This window comes from Silurus meridionalis, chromosome 4, assembly GCF_014805685.1.
Source record: "Silurus meridionalis isolate SWU-2019-XX chromosome 4, ASM1480568v1, whole genome shotgun sequence".
Taxonomy (NCBI): Eukaryota; Metazoa; Chordata; class Actinopteri; order Siluriformes; family Siluridae; genus Silurus; species Silurus meridionalis.
The window spans coordinates 38481838-38494948 of NC_060887.1; the positions used below are offsets into that span (position 1 = coordinate 38481838).

At 41.2% G+C, this 13111-nt stretch overlaps 1 protein-coding gene across 1 annotated transcript in view; it reads left to right on the forward strand.

Moving 5' to 3' along the window:
- Positions 1 to 4843: 4843 nt before the first annotated feature.
- col11a1a (collagen, type XI, alpha 1a) overlaps positions 4844 to 13111 on the forward strand; it is a 92208-nt gene continuing 83940 nt past the window's right edge. The window contains exons 1-2 of the mRNA XM_046847114.1: positions 4844 to 5447; positions 11943 to 12107. Of these exons, the coding sequence (XP_046703070.1) occupies positions 5318 to 5447; positions 11943 to 12107 (295 nt within the window). The 5' untranslated portion in view covers positions 4844 to 5317. The remainder of the gene's footprint in view (positions 5448 to 11942; positions 12108 to 13111) is intronic.

Consider the following 13111-nt stretch of genomic DNA (forward strand, 5'->3'; position numbering starts at 1 on the left):
TACACAATGCAATTCCTTCTGTCCTTCTCTATACTTCTCCATCAACATTCTCAAAGCAAATATGGCATCTGTGGTGCTCTTCCTCGGCATGAAACCATACTGTTGCTCACAGATGGTCACCTCTTCTCTCAGCCTGGCTTCCACTACTCTTTCCCATAACTTCATGGTGTGACTGATCAACTTAATACCCCTGTAGTTACTGCAGGTCTGCACATCTCCTTTATGCTTAAAGATCGGTACCAGCACACTCTTTCTCCATTCCTCAGGCATCTTCTCACCTTCCAAAATCCTGTTAAACAATCTGGTCAAAACCCCACTGCCATCTCTCCTAAACATCTCACGCTTCCACGGTATGTCATCTGGTCCAACCGACTTTCCACTCTTCATCCTCTTAATCGCTGCTCTCACTTCCTCCTTACTAATCTTATCTACATCCTGCTTCACCATCTCCACATCATCCAACCTTCTCTCTCTCTGATTTTCCTCATTCATCAGCTGCTCAAAATACTCCCTCCACCTTCTCAACACACTCTCCTCACTAGTCAACACATTTCCCTCTCCATCCTTTACTGCTCTAACTTGCAGTACATCCTTTCCAGCTCGGTCCCTCTGCCTGGCCAATCGGTACAAATCCTTTTCTCCTTCCTTAGTGTCCAACCTCTCATACAGCTCCTCATATGCCTTTTCCTTGGCTTTCGCCACATCCCTCTTAACCTGCTGCCGCATCTCCTTGTACTCCTGCCTACTTTTCTCATCACTCTGTCTATCCCACTTCTGTTTTGCCAACCTCTTTCTCCTTATGCTCTCCTGCACTTCCTCATTCCACCACCACGTCTCCTTGTCTTCCTTTCTATTTCCAGATGTCACACCAAGTACTTTTCTAGCTGCCTCCCTCATCACTCCTGCAGTAGTTGCCCAATCATCCAACACCTCCTTAACACCACTGAGCCTCTCTCTGACCTCTTCCCTGAACCTCACACTACACTCTTCCTCCTTCAGTTTCCACCATCTTATTCTTCTTTCAGTCCTCACTCTCCTCCTCTTCATCCTCGCCTCCAAAACCATCCTACAGACCACCATCCTATGCTGTCTAGCTACACTGTCCCCTGCCAACACCTTACAGTCGCCAATCTCCTTCAGGTTGCATCTCCTGCATAGCACATAGTCCACCTGTGTGCACCTTCCTCCACTCTTATACGCCACCCTATGATCCTCCTTCTTCTTAAAATAAGTGTTCACCACTGCCATTTCCATCCTTTTAGCAAAATCTACCACCATCTGCCCTTCCACATTCCTCTCCTTAAAACCATACCTACCCATCACCTCCTCATCACCTCTGTTCCCTTCACCCACATGCCCATTAAAGTCCGCCCCAATCACTAACCGTTCTTTCCTAGGTACACCATCTACCACTTCATCTAATTCACTCCAGAATCTTTCCTTCTCCTCCATCTCACAGCCAACTTGTGGAGCATAGGCACTGATGACATTTATCATCATCCTTCAACTTCCACCTTCACGATCATCACCCTATCAGAAACTCTCTTCACCTCCACTACACTCTTACTGTACTCTTCCTTCAGAATCACCCCTACACCATTTCTCTTCCATCCACACCATGATAAAACAGTTTAAACCACCTCCAATGTTCCTGGCCTTACTCCCTTTCCACTTGGTCTCCTGAACACACAGCATATCTACCTTTCTCCTCTCCATCATATCAGCTATCTCTCCCTTTACCGTCATAGTACCAACATTTAAAGTACCAACCCGAACCTCCACTCTCCTACACTGCTCCTTTCCTGCCGCCTCTGTAGACGCCTTCCTCCTCTCCTTCTCCTCCTTCGCCAACAGTAGCCCAATTTCCACCGGTACCCTGTCGGCTAACGATACCTGTGGCGGTCGTTGTTAACCCGGGCCTCGACCGATCCGGTATGAAATTCTCATTTGTGATCCGCATATTTGATTTGGCACGTGTTTTACGCTGGATGCCCTTCCTAACGCAACCCTCCCCATTTACCCGGGCTTGGGACCGGCACTAAGAATGCACTGGCTTGTGCATCCATAATGGCTGGGTTGACTTTATAACAGACTATATGACATAATCCATAACAGACTATATGTCAGACTTTACAACAGACTATATGACAGACTCTATAACATACTACATGACAGACTTTATAGCAGACTACATGACAGACTCTATAACATAATATATAACAGACTATATGACAGACTTTATAACATACTATTTGACAGACCGTATGACAGACTATATGATAGTTTCTATAACATACAATATGACAGACCTTATGACAGACTCAATAACAGACTCTATAACATACTATATGACAGACTTTATAACAGACTACATAACAGACTATATAGCATACTATATGACAGGCTTTATAACACACTATATGGCAGAATTTATAACATACTATATGACAGACTATATGACAGACTTTATCACGTACTATTTGACAGACTTTATAACAGACTATATGACAGACTTTATAACACACTATTTGACAGAATTTATAACATACTATATGACAGACTCTATAACAGTCTATGAGAGGTGTAATGAGAAACTGTATGACATAGTATATAACAGACTATATTAAGGACTTTGTAACATATATGACAGACTCTATAAAATTCTATAACTAACTCTATAACTGATTTTATAACAGACTCTATAAAATACTATAACTAACTCTATAACTGACTTTATAACAGACTCTATAAAATTCTATAACTAACTCTATAACTGATTTTATAACAGACTCTATAAAATACTATAACTAACTCTATAACTGACGATATGACGGCTCAGTTTTCTGACATCATTTCAAAGAAGTAAATTATTTTGAAGTTCTTGTTGAGAAATCAGATAGAGCAACAGGAGTCCACTTAGTCTTCAGAGTCTTCATAGTCCCTGTGAGTGTTCAGAGTGAAGTGTATGAAATAAGTTCAATTAATGTTGAAGTGAAAACTCAAGATTGTTGATTGTTGATGTTTTTTCAGAAGTCTTTTTTATTCAGGGTTTTTGTATGTTATTAAGAGAATGGGTTCTGAGGCCTGAATTATCTACTGAGCGCCCATAACATTTAGATTTTTTTTTTTATTATTTAATTCAGAGTTTTTACATTCTTTGAAGCAATTGCCTTAGTAGACCCAAACCCAGTTAGTTTGACCACCTTTAAAATAATTCATTCGATTCTGGGTTTCAGAGTATTTCTTTTTAATATTCGTTTTAGTACAGGACACAAATCCACTTATTTAGTTTTAAGTTCTTTTTTTTTTTTAAAGATTCTATTCGAATTCAATAAATTTGTATGACATATTAACACCATTCTAGAGTGACACGGATCCAATAAGTTCTATTTGTCTAGAATGACACAAACTTACGATCTATTAGTCTAGATCCAGTATGTTTTATTTTGTCTAGAGTGACACCGGTCCAGTACATTCATTCAGTACATTTGTGTCTATATGTGTCTATATGTATATATTTGTGTCTATATGTTTCTATATGTATATATATATATGTGTCTATATGTATATATTTGTGTCTATATGTGTCTATATGTATATATTTGTGTCTATATGTGTCTATATGTATATATTTGTGTTTATATGTGTCTATATGTGTATATATGTGTCTATATGTATATATTTGTGTCTATATGTTTCTATATGTATATATTTGTGTCTATATGTGTCTATATGTATATATATGTGTCTATATGTATATATTTGTGTCTGTGTGTGTATATGTGTCTATATGTATATATTTGTGTCTATATGTGTATATATGTGTATATATGTATATATTTGTGTCTATATGTGTCTATATGTGTCTATGTGTGTCTATGTGTGTCTATATGTGTATATACAGTACAGACCAAAAGTTTGGACACACCTTCTCATACAAAGAGTTTTCTTTATTTTCATGACTATGAAAATTGTAGATTCACACTGAAGGCATCAAAACTATGAATTAACACATGTGGAATTATATATGGAATTATATACATAACAAAAAAGTGTGAAACAACTGAAAATATGTCATACTGTAGGTTCTTTAAAGTAGCCACCTTTTGCTTTGATTACTGCTTTGCACACTCTTGGCATTCTCTTGATGAGCTTCAAGAGGTAGTCACCTGAAATGGTCTTCCAACAGTCTTGAAGGAGTTCCCCGAGAGATGCTTGGCACTTGTTGGCCCTTTTGCCTTCACTCTGCGGTCCAGTTCACCCCTAAACCATCTCGATTGGGTTCAGGTCCGGTGACTGTGGAGGCCAGGTCATCTGGCGCAGCACCCCATCACTCTCCTTCTTGGTCAAATAGCCCTTGATGTCTTCAGTGTGAATCTACAATTTTCATAGTCATGAAAATAAAGAAAACTCTTTGAATGAGAAGGTGTGTCCAAACTTTTGGTCTGTACTGTATGTGTATATAGGGGTATATATGTGTATATTTGTGTCTATATGTGTATATTTGCAGTGTGTTTGTGTTAAATGATTGAAATGGACTTATGTGAGTGCAGGAGAAGAATTGGATTTGAGAGTTATTTGAAAAGCTCAGTGGAGAGAATTGTGGATGTGGATGTGTGTGTGTGTGTGTGTTAGAGGTGGAGGCGGTGTGTTAAAGGGCTCGGGGTGGATCCCCGGCCCGGAGTCTCCATCCTGCCCCCCTGACTTGTTAATCAGAGCTGTTTCTTTCCGCCCTCCCTTGTGATTTTTTTCTGGGTAATGGTAGGTCTCTCTCGGGCTCAGCCCTCCTGTTGGTGTGTGTGAGTGTGTGTGTGAAGAAGGGAGGGAAGAGGAGGGGGGGTGTTATGTGAGATCGGATGTGCATCTGTGCGTCCTGATTAAAGCCCCGTCAAGTCCGTAGGAAAAAAGGTTGCGGGGGGACGCACGCAGGCGCGCGCACGCACACGCACACTCACGCGTCTTGGAGAGCATCTTGGAGGGTTGTGAGGTTTTGGGAAAGAGTCGTGAAGAGGAGTAGATTAGGAACAAGCCTGCACCTTTATGGCTCTGTAGAGCTTTTAGAGCGTCTCTGGAAAGGATTGCGCGTGTGTGTGTGGGGAGTCCGCGCGTGCGCTCGTGTGCGTGTGTGGTGTGAGTGTGTAAGTGCGTGCGTGCGTGTGTGCGCGTGTGCGTGTGTGTGTGTGTGGGTGCGCGTGTGTGTGTGTGTGCATGTGTGTGTGCGCGCGCGCGCGCGGTGTGTGTTTTTAGTTGGAAACGGTTCTTTGCGACGCCGTACACTTTCCCGAGGTTCCTCCGGCATCTCGCTTCTCCGTCCACCATGGAGACCCAGCGGTGGTCCACCAGGTGGAGGACGAAAAGGTGGCTTCTGGACATCACCACCAAACCTCTGCTCGTCGTTCTCGCCTCGTCCTTCATCCTTGCGCTCCAGGTTCCTCACGTCCGAGCAGGTACACATTTCCAAACTTTTTCCCCACCATATAGATGGAATGACAGATACACCTGGGTGTATAACAAAATCTTTTTGCCATAGCGCATCTGAAGCACCTTGAGATCATCTAACATCATACCATCCATAAAACCAGTACCCTTATGACCAATTCTTAATCAGTAAAGCTTCAGGCTTCTACTTTCTTTTTTCTTTTTTTTGGAAATTGCACAGAATATCTGCAGGTTCCTCAAGAAGGACTTACTGAAGAACCTATTAGAATGCTCAGTGATTGAATATAATCAGAGTGAGAAGAATTATAAAAAGGAGATGGTTAATTCCATGTCTATAGAGACACCTGGAGTGTGTGTGTGTGTGTGTGTGTGTGAGATCCAAAATCTGTTTCAGAAATGCACAGCTGGATTGAATCCTATCATCCACCGTTTATCTGATGATCACATCTTAAAGAATAGAAAACGTGCATGTGATCGACTTCACGTGTGTCTCCCATATGAATTCTTTTTACCGATGGAGATTTATGGATCCTCCACAATAGTGTAATATATCAGGATAATAAACGAGTGTGAGTGTGAGTGTGTGTGTGTGTTTGTGTGTGTGTGGATCCTTCATCTAAGGTGATTGAGTTTGGTCAAGTGCCTGAGACGTGTAGTTCTCCAGGCTGGTCGTGAGGCGATGGAGCAGGAATGCGTTTTAAAGGCATCCTTCTTTCTTTGAAAAGACTTGTGTAAGATTTATGCTGTGGCCAAAAGTTGGGGGAGATGAAAAAAAAGGCTCCTTTGTTTAAGAGTTTAAGGAGCGAATGGTCCGTTAGGTGTGTGTGGACACGGGGTGACATTCCTCAAAGGTTTTCAGAGCCCTGGAAGAATTTTTTTTCAAGCGTGTTGTCCAGCAACAATCCTACCAGCTGACTGAACCGGGGATCGAAACAGAGAGAGAGAGAGAGAGAGAGAGAGAGAGAGAATAAAGAGAGTGATAGAGAGATCAAAAAAAGACAAGCTCAGATCCTTGGTCTAAATCTGGAACAGGGTCTGGACATGGTTCCCTGCAATTAGCATTTGTCTGTGTGTGTGTGTGTGTGTGTGTGATATTAATGAGAGATCAAATGGTCCTGCAGATGTAATTGAAGCTCTCGCAGGCTGCTCGTTATGGGCGTGTCTCAATCCTCAATAAAAAGCAACCAGCGTAGCAATTAAGGATTAGGGACTTGAATGAAACCTGAGTGCTTTGATCAACTTTGCAAATTTTATTGTCCTGGTGTTTAGAAGATTCACAGGAACCGAAACTTTGAGGTGTGTGTGTGTGTGTGTGTGTGTGTGTGTGTGTGTGTGTGTGTGTGTGTGTGTATGTATAGGGGGGGTGGCCAGATAGGGCTCTTAGAGATTGGAACATCACCCATATCTCCACACGCACCCAGTCATCACCCAAGACCACCGAGGAGCTTTGGGTACAACTCGGACTGCTTGGATTTGTGTGTGTGTGTGTGTGTGTGTGTGGTGAGACAAGGCCGTGTTGTTGTCCCGTGTTTCTTCGTCGTTACCTGATGATGGTCCCCTGTGCTGATCCCTATTATTTGACTTCAAAGACATTCGGGATTTAGCAGGGATTGGCAACACGTCCGACCGTTCGAGAACAAAGCGGCGACTTTATTTGGCGTGACATCGTCCCGAATATCGTCTGATTGATGATATCATAGGAGTTTATTGCAGTATCGCTCAATCGATAATTGCCCCCTCCCTTAACTACCCCAAGCCTCACGTCTGTCTGTCTGTCTGAGTTCATGCGTAACTCATGAAGGTATTTCTGCAGGCTCGCTGCGTACAGACATGTTTTTTCCCCTGGAGGCCCCCGGGGCTCGAACCGACTCGGGTGTACATTCCTCTGAAAAATGCTCACATTTCACCCATCTCGATCTCCCCTCGACTCTTTGCTGCTTTTGGCAGCTCGGTGCGTCCTTTCTGATGTCCTCTAATAGCATCTCATATGTCCGTGTCACACAGAAATGATTCAGGATGCCGAGCATGGACTGGACCACAGGTGGGGGAGGAAAGGAAAAAAAAAAGAGAGAGACCTTTTTTTCCCCGAGTTTGCTCAGTGGCATAAATGCCATCTTGTTTAAACGGCAAGCGTGTGTCAAAGAGGGGTGGAGGGAGGGAGGAAGGAAGCGAGGGAATAAAGGAGGCAGGGAGGGAGGCTAGGTTCGACTGAATACATTAGCGGAGTCTCAGGGAGCTGCAGGTGAAAAGGTCTGTTCCTGTTCCACTCCGTGGCCTCCAACCGAATCCTTTAAGCCTTCGCCTGCTGGACAGCTGGACAGCAACATGTGCGTTTAGGACATGGGCTGCTTTGCATCCAAAACTCGATGAGATGATTTAGGAAGAATGATTCCTCCTTCAATCAATCGCTCACTCCATTTCCCTTCCCTTCCTTTTTTTGGCGCCTCCCAGCGAGTGCGATATGATAAGAGTAATCAGATTGTTGTGTATGTGTGCATGTGTGGGTGTGTTTCATCTCAAACAAAGGTGTTCGGACTGAACCATTTCTAGTTGCGCAGGTCGATCTATTATCCATTAATGTGGATTTTATTGCATGAGCTGTCCATTCAGGTGCCTTCAAATAATTTATAGGTATTTGGATACAGCAAAGATGAGTCTCAGGGTTCATAACCACAGATTTCATTGTTGTGATACGTAGTGAACAAAAAAAGTTCTAAAACTAGATCATAAAAGAGTCTACATTTTTATCTCAACCTTTGCATAGGAAAACAGGGTCACTCTAATCTTGAAATTTCTGATCTAATGGAAAACATCATCCACTCGATAATCCCTCTTTTCAGATCTTTCTCAGGTCTTTCAGTATATCTAAAATTGTTGTAGATACATAGACACTCATTATACACATACACTGCTTTTTTCTCCATGCATAGGGGCAGCATTTATTCTGGCCCAATGGACCTCTATTAATGCTTGTTGCAGGTGCATTTTTCTGCCACTAGGGGTAATCAACGAATGACCAATTTTGTGCACCAATAAAGGGGTTTATTTGTCTGTATTTGTGCGTAAATTCTGCACAATGAACGATTGTGCAAAATATACAGTTAAAAAACAAATCAAAGTAATTTTTCTTTTTTTTATGAACGATTGGTCACTCAAAGATTTCAAAGTTATGAATTATGACTTCATGAAGAATAATGTTATACAACGGATCAAATTCAAAGCAATGGTCTGAGCTTCATGAAACTTTCTGGAAAAAAAACGGTAGTATACCTTTAAAGCTTTCCTTTAAAAGGTAATTATAGCCCAATTATGCACCGTAAATCATTTTTAAAGGAACGTTTCATACACGTTTCCAGGTAAAAGATAGAGATTAAAGGTAGAATAGACAGGTGACAAGGGAAAGTACGGTTTACGGGTTTTTTCATTTTTTTTTTAAACATGTCTCAACAACATGGACTAAAGATTTGTCAGAAAAAAAGGTATTCACAGCTGAAGTTCTAGTGTACCTACACACATCATTGGACCTCAATGAAGGAACTTGAAAGAACTGAATCAAAACATTTTAGCACAGAAATATATGATTGGCTGCTAGAAGTAGAATCTCCTTGTGAATGATTTTTTTTTATTCTTGTTAGCAAAGAAAAATATCAAGAAATATAGTGTGTGTTGTTAAAATATCAGGTATCGCAATACAATACGACCCCCACACACACACACACACACACACACACACACACACCCTCCACCCCCAGAATGGTATATAAAGGTACAGTCTTGTAGTGTTGGCACACGTCTGAATTGTCTATGTGTGTGTGTGTGTGTGTGTGTGTGTGTTTGTGGTATGTATTTGTTATAATAGTGTAGAGAAAGACAGAGAACCTACTAGCTTAGTCTGAGGGAACTGTGACTCACACACACACACACAAAGGCCGAGTGTGTGAGGTGGAAACCCCGTCTGTGAGCCTGCTGATGTTCCTCAAGGCTCCTTTATTCCGCACGGTGTGTGTGTGTGTGTGTGTGAGAGTTTATATGAATGCATGTCTGGCTACCAAAGACGTAGCGAAGTCGAGCATGATCACTCACTTGCCCTTTTGGGGATTGATGAATGGAGGATGGTGAAGGTGAAAGGTCTTATTGGTGTTTCCAGTCTTTTATTAGCCGCTGGCCTTTAGCCTGGGTCCCAGCTCAGATTAGCAGGGCAGAGGGAGACAAGGACATTTTCCTGAGCGGAGGGTAAAACACATCACAGTTTTTTTTTTCTTGTAGATCAGGTAGAGATGTTAGAAGATGGGGGGATTACCATGGTCTGGTGCGCATCCTGACATTAGGATTAGCTGTATAATCCTGTTTTAGGTAACATACGAGGTGGTATCGAAAAGTTACTAGACTAGTTTTTTAACACGTCAACAGATGGCAGCACAATGCTGCACGCACAGTCACAGGGAGCACCAACCTTCATGAGTCAGTGTGCCGAAGGGAGCTGTGAAACTGGTGCTATTCTATACTATACTCTCAGATTTGGCTCCTGCTGACTTCATCCTCTTCCCGAAGATGAAGGTCCATCTTGCCGTTTTGACACCATTGCGGAGATCCAGAGAGAATTCCAGAAGTGTCAGGAAAGCTGGGAGCACTGTATTGCTGTGCAAGGGGATTATTTTGAAGTTGACCTGTCACGCTAGTCTTAAAACTTTTTCATACCCCCTCGTATTGAAGGTCCCTCCCTATTACTTTGCTACTTTCTGGCCCTGAGAAACATATAGACGACATTTCATGATCTTTTGATGAAACTCAGAGGTACAGAGGCCATGTTTTCTTTACTGATAATCACAAGGCCATGTCTTCTTCAGTTAGCCTGGCAGAAACAGATGCCTTTTAGAGGAACTGACATAGGCCACACCTTTTTCATAGAAATGCACAGGTTCATGTACAGCCCTATATATGACAATAAAAAACGTGCTTGGCTTGACTTGACTTAACTACAGAGGCCACACCCTCTCTCACTGAGACTGACAGGCCCTTTCGACCCTTTCCAATTAGACCCAAGCCTTAAATACATCTCAGTGTCAAAGGAAAATCATTACACTGATCAAAAACACTATGCCTTAGGAGGTGGTATTTTACAAGGCCCAGGACTTTGGATCCGAAGGTCATAAGTTCAATCAATAAAAACTGAGGGAATTATTTGAAGCAAATTGTCCAATTGAAAGGAAAATGTCATGAAAAAGACGTCCTTTAAGTGTGTGCATCCATCTGTGTGGTAACAGTTTGGGGAAGATCCACATATGGGAGGAAAAGTCAGGTGTTCCAATAGTGTATTCCCAGTAGATGTTCAGAAGAAAGTTTGGGAAACTTTGCTCTTGTCTGTTTCATAGCACAGATGTTATTAATATTCCTGCAGAAAAATAATGGACATTCACCAGATTTGGTTTATTGCACATTTCTGCCATCTGTGGCCATGATGCCTGCCTGGTTTCAATACAGGAGTTTCCTGTCACATGACACAGCGCACATATCCCAAGGCTTTTATCCATGCAAAGTGAAACAAGGCTGTACTTTCTTTATGGGTTTCACTTTAGCACATTACAGTTTTCCTGATTTAGTAGGTTTCCTAAGGTCAACTTATTTCTACTGTGCACCACTAATGCATTCAGATCTTCCATGCATTCAGATTCACGAATCTGGTGCCAGTTCCAAGATGACAATTAAAATTCAAGGGTGTCTAGGCAACTTCTACATCCTCCAGCTATCAGACACGCCTCTTTTGACAAAAAGAAACATATTGAAATAATTTGTTAGATTTGTTTTAGTGAGCTGGAGAATTTATGTTCGCAATAAATGAATTGAGAACTTTCACAGGAAGAGGCAATTTTACTTTTATTTACCACACCCGCTTTAATACTTATTGTGTCACTGGTTTCATACGTTTTTGATTTGAAAACAGGTGCATAGAAGTGAGATAGTCAGTGTGCAAATTGTGCAAAACAAAACATATATATTGTATTGTAGTCGATTGTATTGTGACGTATCGTCTATTCACATACCATACAGATACCATGCGGGGTGACCGGAAGGTTGGGGGTTCAAGCCCCACTATCACCAAACTGCTACTCTGGAGGTCCTTGAGTAATGCCCTTAATCCTCTGTACTCCATGCTGAACCAAGATTTCTGGCGAAAAGTTTTTCTCTGTACTGTAATGTAAAGGTGACAAATAAAAGCATCTGATTGTATGAACACTGAACACCCCCTCTACGTAGAAAAAGTACCCTTAGCTACAAAATGTGCAATCATAAGGGACAAGTCATTTGAAATTTATGATAATGTATCTTTTTAAAGTTGTTAACCAGCCCATTGATAAATAAACGCTTGTTCAGAACCCAACACTCTCTCTCAAGGATCACAACCTCTCACTCAGTAACAACACTGCTTTCCTCTGCTGCTATCACGTTTCCCAGTTTTACATCATAAACCACATTTTCTTCTTTCTCTGTGCCTTTTTTCGCAGTCGAAACAGTAGACGTGCTGAAAGTGTTAGAGTTCCCCAACACCCCTGAAGGAGTGGAGAAGGCTTCGGGCTTCTGTGTGAACCGGAAATCTTCCCAGCCTGACACGGCCTACAGAGTGGGAAAAGGGGCTCAGATCAGCGCTCCCACCAGGCAACTCTTCCCAGGTATACATCCAACACACACTTTTAAAATTTAAGGGGCAGTTTGAACAATGTTAAAAGATCCACTTTAATTCAGATGTGTCAAGCGCAACTAGATTATTTTGTTTTTGTCCTAGAGCTGTAATTAAAGATTTGGTTTGGCTGATTATTTCATTATGTCCAATAAGTGCAGCTCTAAACTTCAGAAAGCACTTTCAAGTCAGGTCCTTATTAGGATGAATTACCTTTTCAAATAGTGATTTTTTATGAAATGCTTTGGCACATTGGGCACATTGTAATGAATTAGAAATGAAAGATGGTCTTTTGAAGGTTTCAAAGCTTTGTTCAGGAGACTTCTATGTGAAGTTTTCCTGAGTTTTTTCAGGAGGATTTGGATGATCAGATCTTTAACTTAGCGAAGCTAAACACTTCAATCCATAGCATTTATCACACACTTTTAACAATGTTACAGTTATCTTATTTATACAGTTGAGAAGTTATGGCTTAAGGGCCTTGATGAAGAATTTTTATTTATAAAGTTTTTGTTTATTGTAGACATTTTTGTAGATGGATCTTTTCCCCTTTATCCATGAACTAAAATGTTTAGCTTCAAAACCGGGTCCCCTATCAGAGTTCTGCCAAGTTTCATCCCCGGTAAACTCTGATATTTTTCTTTTAAAAATAGCTTTATTAAGTAAATCAATTACAATCAATTACCAATTACAGAATATTTACATACATTTTATAACTTTGACAGAGAGGGATATTTTAGGTACAGGCACATATGTAGACAATAATGTGAATACCTACGAACATACTTAGGCTTAAGTCATAGACTGTAGTACACAATGGACAGGTTGAAACCATAGAATTAGTAAATGAAAACATACTTTTTTTGTACAATTTTTTCCTTTGTTTCCTTGTTTATATTTATGTCTACCTCTATGTTTTTTTTTTTACTTTTTGCCTTGGCTCCTCTGAGCATGGACATTGCATCAGAAGATGGTTGACAGTTGACAACATATCAT